Source organism: Pleurodeles waltl, chromosome 1_1, assembly GCF_031143425.1.
Source record: "Pleurodeles waltl isolate 20211129_DDA chromosome 1_1, aPleWal1.hap1.20221129, whole genome shotgun sequence".
In the NCBI taxonomy this organism is placed as follows: Eukaryota; Metazoa; Chordata; class Amphibia; order Caudata; family Salamandridae; genus Pleurodeles; species Pleurodeles waltl.
Genome location: NC_090436.1, coordinates 189051557 through 189066800, shown reverse-complemented (window position 1 = coordinate 189066800; position 15244 = coordinate 189051557). Strand labels below are relative to the sequence as shown.

At 43.3% G+C, this 15244-nt stretch overlaps 1 protein-coding gene across 1 annotated transcript in view; it reads left to right on the top strand.

The window, feature by feature from the left end:
* ZFR (zinc finger RNA binding protein) overlaps positions 1–10963 on the top strand; it is a 501254-nt gene extending 490291 nt beyond the window's left edge. Inside the window, exons 17-19 of the mRNA XM_069233188.1 lie at positions 948–1059; positions 1149–1246; positions 10129–10963. Of these exons, the coding sequence (XP_069089289.1) occupies positions 948–1059; positions 1149–1246; positions 10129–10308 (390 nt within the window). The 3' untranslated portion in view covers positions 10309–10963. The remainder of the gene's footprint in view (positions 1–947; positions 1060–1148; positions 1247–10128) is intronic.
* Positions 10964–15244: the final 4281 nt, after the last annotated feature.

Sequence of the window (15244 nt, the reverse complement as noted above, 5' to 3'; positions counted from 1 at the left end):
ATCGAAGGTACAATTTTAGGGAATGAACACTGGTGCTGGGGCCTGGTTAGCAGGGTCTCAGCACACTTTCAAAGTTGGCATCAACACTAGGCAAAAAGTGGGGGGTAACCATACCAACAGTGGCACTGTCCTACATGAGTTCTCTTGAAAAACATTTCCTACAAAAAGGTTAATCTTGCCTCATGTTAGATAATGTGGTTGAACAGAATGTTTTGAGTGAAGATCATTCTCAAAGAACAAAAAGTAGGCAATGAATTTAAACCCAAATCAATATACACCATGGTTCACTTTGAGTAAAAAGCACAAATTGAAATGCAATCTTAATTGAATCAACTGTTCATCCTGCTTAAATTTCAGGAGGCAGTGAACAGAGATATGGTAACAAATATAGGACAGTTGTGTAAGCGAAAGAGAAAAAAGAATAGTGGGAGATAAAGTCAACTAGATGCTGAAGCAGGAAATGTATGTTTTCCTTCTTTGATACCCAGGATTTTAAAAAATGGGGTCTGTTCTGAAGGGACGTTAGAGGAAACCCCAAGTTTAAGGTAAATAAGTTAACTAGATTGCTCCTGGCCCACTTGTCATAAATTGAAGGGATATTTGCCCTGCTTTTTATGGAAAGAACAATAGTAGAAGACAGTGGAGTGAGACGAGTACACACAACTCTCATGAAGACAGTGCATGAGATAGCTTGTGGGGTAAGTAACTGCAATATGGTTGGAAGATAAACAAGGTGAAATGGATCAAGTGATTACATTGAAAGTGTGTCAGCAAAACTGATGAAGTAGGTTGCAAAATATTTCTTATAATCATGATGGTTATTAGCTAAAGTGAACTTGTCCTTAGGTTGTATATTTGACTAGTAGATTTTCTTCCTCAGTTCGTAGACTGCTAAAAAAAAAACGTGTATTATCAGTTACATAATTATTTTGTTTAATTTCTCATAGGCTATGGAGTTACTAATAGAGAAGGCAATCAGCAGTTCTACGGGACCTCAGAGTCCTGGTGATGCACTGAGAAGAGTTTTTGAGTGCATCTCATCAGGGATTCTATTAAAAGGTAATTTGGGATATGTTGGTGTTAGAAGAAACTATTGTAACTGTTTTGGTAATACAATATGTTCTAAACTAATTACTAACATTCTATAGGTGGTCCTGGTCTTCTGGATCCATGTGAAAAAGATCCCTATGACACTCTGGCTTCAATGACAGATCAGCAACGCGAAGATATTACATCTAGTTCACAGGTAATAAAATGCATAATAACCATGATCCTTTGGAGAATACCATCAAAAGCAAAATAATTTTTTATTAGATTTCTGAAAGTATATTCCTATATGACCCAAAATAAAGTGTAATTTGGAACCTTAATGTGGCAATGTATAATGTATGATCTTGCTGTCTGACATTATGAGACCTTAAACAATTTTAAAAGAAAACCACTTTGAAAGTGTTGCATAATATTAGATGTACGCATGTGAATAAATTCCCTTGTGCTCCTCAGTAGCTCTTCATATAAAAACCTATGGTTTAATTACATTTAAATTTATTTGGGCTTCAATAAGTTAAGGCTGTTTTACAAATCTTGAATATGCTTTTCTGAATATGAATGAATGATCTGATTTTGCAAAGTGCACTGTCACTTATCAAGAAGCATCCTAGCGCTTTGGAAAACAGACAAAGGCTAGAAACAACAGGGGGATCCCTAACTTATAAGAGTCAAAGATTAGTGTAAAGAAATGGCTCCCTGTTGCAGTTACCCCCCACTTTTTGCCTGATACTGATGCTGACTTGACTGAGAAGTGTGCTGGGACCCTGCTAACCAGGCCCCAGCACCAGTGTTCTTTCACCTAAAATGTACCATTGTTTCCACAATTGGCACACCCTGGCATCCAGATAAGTCCCTTGTAACTGGTACCTCTGGTACCAAGGGCCCTGATGCCAGGGAAGGTCTCTAAGGGCTGCAGCATGTATTATGCCACCCTAGAGACCCCTCACTCAGCACAGACACACTGCTTACAAACCTGTGTGTGCTAGTGAGAACAAAATGAGTAAGTCGACATGGCACTCCCCTCAGGGTGCCATGCCAGCCTCTCACTGCCTATGCAAGTATAGGTCAGTCACCCCTCTAGCAGGCCTTACAGCCCTAAGGCAGGGTGCACTATACCATAGGTGAGGGTACCAGTGCATGAGCATGGTACCCCTACAGTGTCTAAACAAAACCTTAGACATTGTAAGTGCAGGGTAGCCATAAGAGTATATGGTCTGGGAGTTTGTCAAACACGAACTCCACAGCACCATAATGGCTACACTGAAAACTGGGAAGTTTGGTATCAAACTTCTCAGCACAATAAATGCACACTGATGCCAGTGTACATTTTATTGCAAAATACACCCCAGAGGGCACCTTAGAGGTGCCCCCTGAAACTTAACCGACTGTCTGTGTAGGCTGACTAGTTCCAGCAGCCTGCCACACTAGAGACATGTTGCTGGCCCCATGGGGAGAGTGCCTTTGTCACTCTGAGGCCAGTAACAAAGCCTGCACTGGGTGGAGATGCTAACACCTCCCCCAGGCAGGAGCTGTAACACCTGGCGGTGAGCCTCAAAGGCTCACCCCTTTGTCACAGCCCAGCAGGGCACTCCAGCTTGCTGGAGTTGCCCGCCCTGGCCCCCACTTTTGGCGGCAAGGCCGGAGAAAATAATGAGAATAACAAGGAGGAGGAGATACTTTAGGAACTTTGAATCATTACATTAGCATGTATACTTTTTACATAAAACACAATAAGCTGTTTTAAAAGTGGACACTTGGTGCAATTTTCACAGTTCCTGGGGGAGGTAAAGTATTGTTAGGTTTCACAGGTAAGTAAGTCACTTACAGGTTTCAGTTTTTGGTCCAAGGTAGCCCACCGTTGGGGGTTCAGAGCAACCCCAAAGTCACCACACCAGCAGCTCAGGGCCGGTCAGGTGCAGAGGTCAAAGAGGTGCCCAAAACACTTAGGCTTCAATGGAGAGAAGGGGGTGCCCCGGTTCCAGTCTGCCAGCAGGTAAGTACCCGCGTCTTCGGAGGGCAGACCAGGGGGGTTTTGTAGGGCACCGGGGGGGACACAGGTCAGCACAAAAAGTACACCCTCAGCAGCGCGGGGGCGGCCGGGTGCAGTGTGCAAACACGCGTCAGGTTTGTAATGGTTTTCAATGAGAGATCAAGGGATCTCTTCAGCGTTGCAGGCAGGCAAGGGGGGGGCTCCTCGGGGTAGCCACCACCTGGGCAAGGGAGAGGGCCTCCTGGGGGTCACTCCTGCACAGAAGTTCCAATCCTTCAGGTGTGGTATCAAACTTCTCAGCACAATAAATGCACACTGATGCCAGTGTACATTTTATTGCAAAATACACCCCAGAGGGCACCTTAGAGGTGCCCCCTGAAACTTAACCGACTATCTGTGTAGGCTGACTGGTTCCAGCAGCCTGCCACACTAGAGACATGTTGCTGGCCCCATGGGGAGAGTGCCTTTGTCACTCTGAGGCCAGTAACAAAGCCTGCACTGGGTGGAGATGCGAACACCTCCCCCAGGCAGGAGCTGTAACACCTGGCGGTGAGCCTCAAAGGCTCACCCCTTTGTCACAGCACCGCAGGACACTCCAGCTAGTGGAGTTGCCCGCCCCCTCCGGCCCCGGCCCCCACTTTTGGCGGCAAGGCCGGAGAAAACAATGAGAATAACAAGGAGGAGTCACTGGCCAGTCAGGACAGCCCCTAAGGTGTCCTGAGCTGAGGTGACTCTAACTTTTAGAAATCCTCCATCTTGCAGATGGAGGATTCCCCCAATAGGATTAGGGATGTGACCCCCTCCCCTTGGGAGGAGGCACAAAGAGGGTGTACTCACCCTCGGGGCTAGTAGCCATTGGCTACTAACCCCCCAGACCTAAACACGCCCTTAAATTTAGTATTTAAGGGCTCCCCTGAACCTAAAGATTTAGATTCCTGCAACAACAAGAAGGACTGCCTAGCTGAAAACCCCTGCAGAGGAAGACCAGAAGACAACAACTGCCTTGGCTCCAGAAACTCACCGGCCTGTCTCCTGCCTTCCAAAGAACTCTGCTCCAGCGACGCCTTCCAAAGGGACCAGCGACCTCTGAATCCTCTGAGGACTGCCCTGCTTCGACGACGACAAGAAACTCCCGAGGACAGCGGACCTGCTCCAAAAAGACTGCAACTTTATCCAAAGGAGCAGCTTTAAAGAACCCTGCAATCTCCCCGCAAGAAGCGTGAGACTTGCAACACTGCACCCGGCGACCCCGACTCGGCTGGTGGAGAACCAACACCTCAGGGAGGACCCCTGGACTACTCTACGACTGTGAGTACCAAAACCTGTCCCCCCTGAGCCCCCACAGCGCCGCCTGCAGAGGGAATCCCGAGGCTTCCCCTGACCGCGACTCTCTGAAACCTAAGTCCCGACGCCTGGAAAAGACCCTGCACCCGCAGCCCCCAGGACCTGAAGGACCGGACTTTCACTGCAGAAGTGACCCCCAGGAGTCCCTCTCCCTTGCCCAAGTGGAGGTTTCCCCGAGGAAGCCCCCCCTTGCCTGCCTGCAGCGCTGAAGAGATCCCTTGATCTCTCATTGACTTCCATTGCGAACCAGACGCTTGTTCTAGCACTGCACCCGGCCGCCCCCGCGCCGCTGAGGGTGAAATTTCTGTGTGGGCTTGTGTCCCCCCCCGGTGCCCTACAAAACCCCCCTGGTCTGCCCTCCGAAGACGCGGGTACTTACCTGCAAGCAGACCGGAACCGGGGCACCCCCCTCTCTCCATTGAAGCCTATGCGTTTTGGGCACCACTTTGAACTCTGCACCTGACCGGCCCTGAGCTGCTGGTGTGGTAACTTTGGGGTTGCTCTGAACCCCCAACGGTTGGCTACCTTGGACCAAGAACTGAACCCTAAAAGATATTTTTATATACAAAACCTATTGGCTGGATTTGTCTCTGAGTGTGTGTACCTCATTTATTGTCTGTGTATGTACAACAAATGCTTAACACTACTCCTTGGATAAGCCTACTGCTCGACCACACTACCACAAAATAGAGCATTAGTATTATCTCTTTTTACCACTATTTTACCTCTAAGGGGAACCCTTGGACTCTGTGCATGCTATTCCTTACTTTGAAATAGCACATACGGAGCCAACTTCCTACAGTAAGTATCTGCAAGATGGAGGATTTCTAAAAGTTAGTCACCTCAGCTCAGGACACCTTAAGGAGGAGTCACTGGCCAGTCAGGACAGCCCCTGTTTTTCTCATTATCTCCTCCGGCCTTGCCGCCAAAAGTGGGGCCGTGGCCGGAGGGTGCGGGCAACTCCACTAGCTGAAGTGCCCTGGGGTGCTGTAACAAAGGGGGTGAGCCTTTGAGGCTCACCGCCAGGTGTTATAGTTCCTGCAGGGGGAGGTGTGAAGCACCTCCACCCAGTACAGGCTTTGTTACTAGCCACAGAGTGACAAAGGCACTCTCCCCATGTGGCCAGCAACATGTCTCTAGTGTGGCAGGCTGCTAAAACCAGTCAGCCTACACGGGTCGTCGGTCAAGGTTTCAGGGGGCACCTCTAAGGTGCCCTCTGGGGTGTATGTTACAATAAAATGTACACTGGCATCAGTGTGCATTTATTGTGCTGAGAAGTTTGATACCAAACTTCACAGTTTTCAGTGTAGCCATTATGGTGCTGTGGAGTTCGTGCATGACAGACTCCCAGACCATATACTCTTATGGCTACCCTGCACTTACAATGTCTAAGGTTTTGCTTAGACACTGTAGGGGCATAGTGCTCATGCACTTATGCCCTCACCTATGGTATAGTGCACCCTGCCTTAGGGCTGTAAGGCCTGCTAGAGTGGTGACTTATCTATACTGCATAGGCAGTGTGAGGTTGGCATGGCACCCTGAGGGGAGTGCCATGTCGACTTAGTCGTTTTATCCCCACTAGCACACACAAGCTGGCAAGCAGTGTGTCTGTGCTGAGTGAGGGGTCCCCAGGGTGGCATAAGATATGCTGCAGCCCTTAGAGACCTTCCCTGGCATCAGAGCCCTTGGTACCAGGGGTACCAGTTACAAGGGACTTACCTGGATGCCAGGGTGTGCCAATTGTGGAAACAAAAGTACAGGTTAGGGAAAGAACACTGGTGCTGGGGCCTGGTTAGCAGGCCTCCGCACACTTTCAAATCAAAACTTAGCATCAGCAAAGGCAAAAAGTCAGGGGGTAACCATGCCAAGGAGGCATTTCCTTACAACTATATATACATATATTATTTAAAATCCTGTCTGTGTCCCACATTCTGCGTTTTGCATGCATCTAGTGTCTTCCTTGATAATCTTTACATTTTAAATTGTGAATATAACCAGACTTAGTGACGAACTATGCCAGCCATCCAATATCAGTTTATTACAATTAATAGCACCATACCACCCAACTGTGGGTCAGGAAAAGAACTACATACAAGGTCCCCTGCAGAACATGGCTGTGGCCTGCTGCAAAGGACATCACACATAAAATATAAAAAGTAATATGGAGTCACTCAGCTGTGAAGAAGAGAAATATCAGTAAAAGTTACCATTTCAAAATTAAAAAGAATTTCACAATACTTGCTCTAAATTGGTTAAAAGATAAAAGATTAAGTTTAGAAAGAGACAAGACAGCCAAACATGTGATACAAAGTCCTGAATGCTTGCAGCTGTGTTAAGTATATGCCACGCTCCTTCAAAGACCAACAAGGAAAGTCACAAATGAATATGTGGCATAGGGTAAAGCAAGACATGAAGTTCTGTTCTTTAAGTTGGCGTCTATGCAAGAGAGATCGTTTTAAACCCAAAACTACTAGATACCTTGCCCTGTAAGAGCTGCAAAAGCATCAGTGCAATTGCCTGATGAATCTGATACTGTTGAAGCAAACCTTAAGTTACAATACTGTGCAAACCAAATACTTTAAGTAAGCACAATACAATAATGCTAGAGAAATAAACTGCAATAATCATAGCCCTTTGAGTGCCTGGGTAATTTAAGGAGAACTCCCATTGCAATACTGAGCTTGAACCATCTCATAAATTGCAGACCAAGCCATATATAAAAAAACCTGCTTTATCATTTACCAGAAAGGATAATGCATTTGACAAAGATAAAAGATATTTGTTCTATTAAGTTAACCTAATAATTGTTCTACCAAAGATCTCAAATGTCTGGATAGTCATTCTGAATTAAGTCAATATGATGTTTGTGATGTGATAAAAAAAAAAAAACACTTATCCAGGAAAGGGAATCCACACCTTTGAATATGTTTGAATCAGTAATAGCTATTGACTAGAAAATAAGTAATTTAAACACTCTGGTAGCTCAGTCAGCATAAAGAGTAATACCACACCAAGGCTTCATGTACAGGTGCCCTGCTACTAGTTAGTTATCCATGTACACATGATTTCACAGACCCTGGATGAAGATCTAAAATACAATGCTGATCTAAAATCATTGCCACAAAAATCACAGGCATGTCTAGCAAAAATAGTCCAAACTAATGAAATTATCACAAATGCATGTCTGTATACAAGAGGTTCAGGTCACAATAATTTACTGGATTCAGTGTCTGTGTTAGTAGAGGAAAATACACAAAACAATTTGTGGGAATCCAGAAAAAGTTATGACAAAGCATTAATTGAACCACTAATGCTCAGAGACCATTGACCTGTTGCAGAGGTATTGAAGACTTAGGAGAACAAGTTCCCTTAATTTAAAAAAGGAGAAAGTTGAGGACACTGGATTAACAAAATTAGAAGACATCAAAATCAAACGTATCAAGTTTACGTGTGAACTATCTGATATTCACAAAGCAGATCATTAACCAAAAATCACCAATTTCAACAGTTTTGCTTTCAAACAAAATGTAGTACAATCGCAAGACAGTGATCCATCCTCACCAACAAAGGTACTCAGTCCACACTTCCCAGATATTAACCAAATCGCCAATTCACCTAATGCTATCAAATCCTTCGGTCAAAAGACTAACAAGAATAGACAAGAAGGGCCTATAGCAACTAGTATCCATACAGCAACAACGTTGATAGTATTCCTAGAGGCAACAAGTATGGATAATCTCACCAAGCTAGCATGTACACACAAAGATGTCAAAGACCAAAAAAATGCTGTAGTGATAGATTCTGTTCCAGTTACACTAGAAACTCGACCAGGAATTTTAACAAAGGTTGGCTACGTAATAAAAGAATGGAACTCACTAAAAATAGGTTTAAGATGTAATGATTCAATGAAAAATTGTAGTATCTCCTCCACTCGGCACACAATTTCTATACAGACACTCAATACCAATTAAACAAGATTAGAAATGGAAAAGTCAGAAATTCTAGCTAAACATTGTACTAATGTTTCACAAATGTTTACCTGCTCTAGTATGGTTTTGGTAAGTCATTCCTTTTTATTAACCGTTCCTTTCAGATTACCCCAGAACTCATTTTGCAGGTACCACTGATATGTCCTATTTTCATTTTTTTTCCCAATACACTACTTTAATAATACTTGGATTGATGCCTTCATCCACCCCTTCTCCTACCATGCAGCAATCTTTGTTTTCTTCACATGCTCACTTATTTTTCTGTCCTCATGATGATCTGTTGAATCATGCAAGGTCGAAACGCTGTCTATAATATTCTGGCTAAAATTGGTTTTACTATTAAGTACATGCTGTGCAATGGAATAACTATGAACTGTTGATTGATACTTTCTATCTATGCACATTGTCAAATTATTACCTCTTTTGGCTGATGTTTATCTCTTGTTTTGATCACCACTTTGTGTCATCTACATACGTTTTACCAACTATTGTGTTCACTCTGCAAATTGAGCACTTATCTTTCAGTTTATACCAATGCTGCTATTAATTGTTCAAAATAACATGAGAAAATATAATCATTTGACTCTCATTGGCCATATCTTTTTTTAATTGATTTATTACATATATCAATACATTTTCTAAGTTTTGCACAATACATTTGTCAGTTATTGTTTGATTAAATCCTATTGGACTAAGACCGGTTCAGTGATCCAGAAAATACACAGTAGAACTTACACATGGCAAAATCCATATTATAACAGAAGCACTCTCCAAAGTATAAAATGTATCCCGCCACATCGCAAAGCATCTATGACTTAATGTGATGAGTCTATGAAGTAATCACAGCTTGGGTGGCTCTTGGTGGAAGTCTGTCAATCTGGCTTTCCTGTTTTAAGAATTTGTTTACTTAAATTATAATCTTCCCACTGCAGCCTTTCTCTTTTTCTATCTCGGTCTTCAATTATGTAGCTGTGCAAACTGACTGCGTTATTTACCAGCAAGCTGTTTTTTCAGAGTTGCAAAATCAACTTACTTTGATTTGTTCCTGGTAGTCCTGCTGGGAATCCTTGTTCCATTTGACATAGTGGTTTTAAAGACAAACATCAAATCCATTAGTTAATGTAGCCCAGCCATGTTTTTTAATGGGAGTGAGAAATTGAAAGGCGTAAGCTCAGCTCCATAAGATGATCTTCAGGTTTTATACAAGCACCGAAGTGGTAATCTTAACCAAATTCATTGAGCCCGAGGAATGGTCACAATGATTCCATTAAAAATACCAGGCAGCATATCTGTAGCTGAACTTGTGTTCCCAAGGTATGAATGAAGTTTGTCTTACTTAAACAACTTTCACCTAAACCACTTCTGCTACCTTATGGACTGCACAGCCAGTCAATAGTATTAGGTGAATGTATTGCACAGCCAGCACATAGCCGGCTTACAGTATCCTGAACAGTCAGGGTACTTAAACCAAGTCTCTCATGACTATCCAGTTTAGAATGCACCTGTATTGAGGGACACCAGTGGTAAACTACTTAAACAAAAACAAAAAAGTATCCCCAGTAACAACAGACCAAAAAATAAAATGTCCCAATAGAAACCTTTATTTTAGTTACGAGATCATTTGAATGCTACAAAGGTTTTAAAGTTTCAATTAATGAGTTTGTGACATTTTACGAGTAATTTTGTTTTAAGGTAGCATAACTATATTCTGCTATAAAGCAAATAGAATGACCTCAGTTTTTCCTCTTTCAACAGTTTGCATTGAGACTTCTTGCATTCCGTCAAATACACAAAGTTCTTGGAATGGATCCACTGCCTCAGATGAATCAACGTTTTAACATCCACAACAACCGTAAAAGAAGGAGGGACAGTGATGGTGTTGATGGATTTGAGGCTGAGGGGAAAAAAGACAAAAAAGACTTTGATAGCTCATAAAAATAATAGCAAACAGCAGCATTCTTTGGAGATTCAGCAAACAGTGTAAAGACTAATCAGTCCAAGAGAACTTATGTTGAAGACGAGTGTTGTAATAAACTTACTTAACTTATCCCTCCGTTAAACAGTCCTATTTAACAATTATATGTATTTTCTGAATATTAAACATTGAAAGTGTTCTTGTTTAGAAAATCACAATTATTTTCCACCTGTTGTTCCCTACTGCGTTTTAAATCTAGATCCTTGTTTTGAAGGATTTTGAAAGAACCAGAAGAAAGCTATTTTTTCAAAAGCGAGATGTGGTAATTGCTAAATGTTATGAGTACAGTCTTGTGCTCCTGACCCTTTCCCATGTGTTTTATTATATAATGTATTCTCTCTGTAAATCCTCACTGTACCCAATGAAGAATACAAGCTTCAGTTGCTATCCTTAGGTATTTTTTACTTTACAAATTTATGACGTATAACTAGTTGTAATTTACTTTGTGTAAAAGAGTATAAACCCTACTTTATTTCTAATATTTTATTACAGATATTTTGTTTTCCTTAAATGTGATACTGCTGAATTATTCTGGTCCATTTTCTTTCTGTGAAGGATTACAGCGCAAAAGGTCACCCCGCCGTTTAAGTGATCAGAAATAAATGTTTCTGCAGATGTTGTGGCATTTTGTTTCTTAAGTGTGATATTAGAGTGCAATTAAAAGCACTTTAAGCAAATAAAGTTTGTGTGGTGGCTAGATGCAAGTGAGTATGTATATACGTATATATAAATATGTATGGTCTTGCAACTGTTTTAGAGCAGCTGCATACCTGTAAAAATGCATGATAATTTTAATAGAAGGGCTTTTAAAATGTTAATTATAGGAAAGTACCTATATTTACGCTTTGAATAGATCATTTTGCATTGTAAGGATAATATAATTTCTGTATCTGGTAAACTTAGTTTGCTTTGCGTTTAGGAAAATGTTAATTTTCAGTGGGAAATTCTGTATGTCAACCAAAGGCTTATCTTAGTCTGGATGGAAGTTTTGATTTTTAACAGTAAATGCAGCAAAATCATTATCCTATCTGAAATCAGGCAAAATAAACTGCCCCAAAGAAAGATTTCGGAGGCTTTTCGTTACTGCTGTTCTTGACTCTTCTAATTTAAGGTGGTATATGAGCCCAAATAGTGAGGTAAAACAGATTAGCCTCAAGGACCTCCGTTGCATCCTTACTTCTATCATAACAAGTATTTTTGCTTAGAAGTGTTAACCGCAAAAAAGGAAATTATTTGACCAGGTCTATGTTAATCCATATGCTTCCCTTTTTAAAAACAAAATATATATTTTGACAGTTATGTAATGAAGGGTACCTTGTACTGCTAATGTATGCTCTGGTACGCGTGTCAATTGTCAGTACTTTAGTGAAAACTGAAATAAAAATGTAAACGTACTCTCAGACTTTACATTTATTGAACAATAGACTGTTAATATTTATTACTCATAAAATTGGTATTGAAGTGAGATATTGACACACACCGCAGAAATTTGAAATGTGAATCAACTATTGAACTAACTAGTTCGGTTTTTAGCACTATCAAAACAAGCAAATATAGGCTTATAGGAAAGTTCTGCTTTCTATAGTTAACATCCTCAAACGATTTGTGTTGAAAGAACACATTTAATTGTTTTATGCAATGTGTACACACGTTGTGAATCTCAATCTGCATCAGGTAAATAATTGTTAGCAGTCATGCTTCCCTTTTAAGACACTATAGAAGTAATAAACTAGTGTTCGATGGCATGTGTAGCTGCAGATACACATGTTGTGCATAGCCCGCCATCTGGTGTTGGGTCGGAGTGTTACAAGTTGTTTTTCTTCGAAGAAGTCTTTCGAGTCACGAGACCGAGGGACTCCTCCTCTTTTGCTTCCATTGCGCATGGGCGTCGACTCCATCTTCGATTGTTTTCTTTCCGCCATCGGGTTCGGACGTGTTCCTTTTCGCTCCGGGTTTCGGAACGGAAAGATAGTTAAAACTTCGGAAAATTACGTCGGTATTGTTGCGTTCGGGATCGGGTTAGATAGAATCGACATCGAATCGTGAAGAGCTCCGGTAGCCCTTCGGGGTAATTTCGATCCCCCGTCGGGGCCTGGTCGGTCTGACCGCGTGTAACATCGAGGCTGATGGAACGGACCCCGTTCCGATTCTGTCCTAAATGCCACAACAAATACCCATATGCAGACCAACATTTGGTCTGTAACCTGTGCCTGTCGCCCGAGCACAAGGAAGAAACTTGTGAGGCCTGTCGTGCGTTTCGATCCCGAAAAACACTCCGTGACCGGCGAGCCAGAAGATTACAGATGGCGTCCACGCCGACAGGACACCGAGAGTTCGAGGAACAAGGAGAAGAAGAGGATAGCCTTCTCTATCCATGAATCGGACTCTGAGGAATTCGACGTCCAAGAAACAGTGAGTAAGACGTCGAAGCCAGCACACAAGAAAACAGACAAGGCCCAGGGGACGCCACTGCCAACAGGCCATGGCTCAACCCATAAAGTCGGTGACCGCCCATCGGCACTGAAAAAGGCCGAACAAGTGCCGAGGTCGTCCGACTCAGGTCGAGACACAGGCACGCAGCAATCTCGGGACCGAGAAAGTGCTGCCGAAAAAGATCGACGCCGAGACAACGGAGCCGAAGCTGCTCGACGCAGAGACAGCGGCACCGAGGAAGATCGACGCCGAGAAATTTCGACTCCAAAAAAGAGAAAAGTTGCCTCGGAGCCGAAAACGAGTAAGGACATAGTTTTGGTGCCGAAACGACCGGCAACCAAGCCAACTACCAGCTCATATTCAGAGGAGCAATCACTGTCCTCTCAAATGCGCAAACATAGATTCGAGGAAGAGTTACAGACCACTGAAGTAGACCACACTCAAAAGCGGATCTTCATACAGAGTGGAACAGGGAAGATCAGCACCCTTCCCCCCTATTAGGAGAAAAAGGAGACTTGAGTTCCAAACACAGGAACAAGCACCACAAACAAAAGTGGTGAAGAAGGTAACTCCGCCACCCTCTCCTCCACCTGTAACTCACATATCACCGGCACAGACTCCGTCACACTCACCGGCTCACACCACCATGAGCCAAGATGACCAGGACGCTTGGGACCTATTCGACGCCCCAGTGTCAGACAACAGTCCGGAGGCGTATCCTACCAAGCCCTCACCACCAGAGAACAGCACAGTGTATACAGAGGTGGTAGCTAGGGCAGCAGAGTTCCATAACGTGTCGCTACACTCGGAACCTGTCGAGGATGACTTCCTTTTCAACACCCTCTCCTCCACCCATAGCACCTACCAGAGCCTGCCTATGCTCCCAGGAATGCTAAGGCACGCAAAGCAAATCTTCAAAGAGCCTGTCAAGAGTAGAGCAATAACACCAAGGGTGGAAAAAAAATATAAAGCACCGCCCACGGACCCTGCTTTCATCACCTCACAACTGCCACCAGATTCAGTTGTAGTAGGGGCAGCTCGCAAGAGAGCCAACTCTCACACATCAGGCGATGCACCACCTCCGGATAAAGAAAGCCGCAAGTTCGACGCAGCCGGAAAAAGGGTCGCAGTACAAGCTGCAAACCAGTGGCGCATCGCTAACTCTCAAGCGCTCCTAGCGCAATATGACAGAGCCCATTGGGACGGGATGCAGCACCTCATCGAGCATCTACCCAAAGATTTACAAAAAAGGGCGAAACAAGTGGTTATTGGAGATGTTTTGTCCCTCCTCAACCAAATACGCTCCTCTATGGATGCAGCGGACACAGCTGCAAGAACAATTAACACAGCAGTAACCATAAGAAGGCACGCGTGGTTACGAACATCTGGCTTTAAACCAGAGATACAGCAAGCGGTGCTCAATATGCCATTCAATGAGCAACAATTGTTCGGACCTGAAGTGGACACGGCAATTGAGAAGCTAAAAAAGGACACTGACACAGCCAAGGCCATGGGCGCACTCTATTCCCTGCAGGGCAGAGGCACTTTCGGCACCTTCCGCAAAACAACCTTCAGAGGGGGGTTTCGGGGTCAGGCCACACAAGCCAGTACCTCACATTGAACACCATCTACCTACCAGGGACAGTACCAAAGGGGAGGCTTTCGGGGCCAGTACAGAGGAGGACAATTCCCTAGAAACGGGAAAATTTCAAAGCCCAAAAACACCTGCAACCAAACAGTGACTCACAGGCCACTCATCTCCTCCACACAACACCAGTGGGGGGAAGAATAAGTCCGTATTACCAATCTTGGGAGGAAATAACAACAGACACTTGGGTCTTAGCAATTATCCAACATGGTTATTGCATAGAATTTCTCCAAATCCCTCCAAATATACCACCAAAAACACAGAATATATCAAAACAGCATTCAGACCCTCTGGAAATAGAAGTTCAAGCATTACTGCAAAAGAACGCAATAGAACTGGTACCATGCACACAAATAAACACAGGAGTTTACTCACTGTACTTTCTAATACCAAAAAAGGACAAAACACGGAGACCAATCCTAGATCTCAGAACACTAAACACCTACATCAAATCAGAACACTTTCACATGGTCACGCTACAAGAAGTGTTACCATTGCTAAAGCAACAAGACTACATGACAACCTTAGATCTCAAAGACGCGTATTTCCACATACCGATACATCCCTCGCACAGGAAATACCTAAGGTTCGTATTCAAAGGAATACATTACTGTAGGAAGTTGGCTCTGTATGTGCTATTTCAAAGTAAGGAATAGCATGCACAGAGTCCAAGGGTTCCCCTTAGAGGTAAAATAGTGGTAAAAAGAGATAATACTAATGCTCTATTTTGTGGTAGTGTGGTCGAGCAGTAGGCTTATCCAAGGAGTAGTGTTAAGCATTTGTTGTACATACACATAGACAATAAATGAGGTACA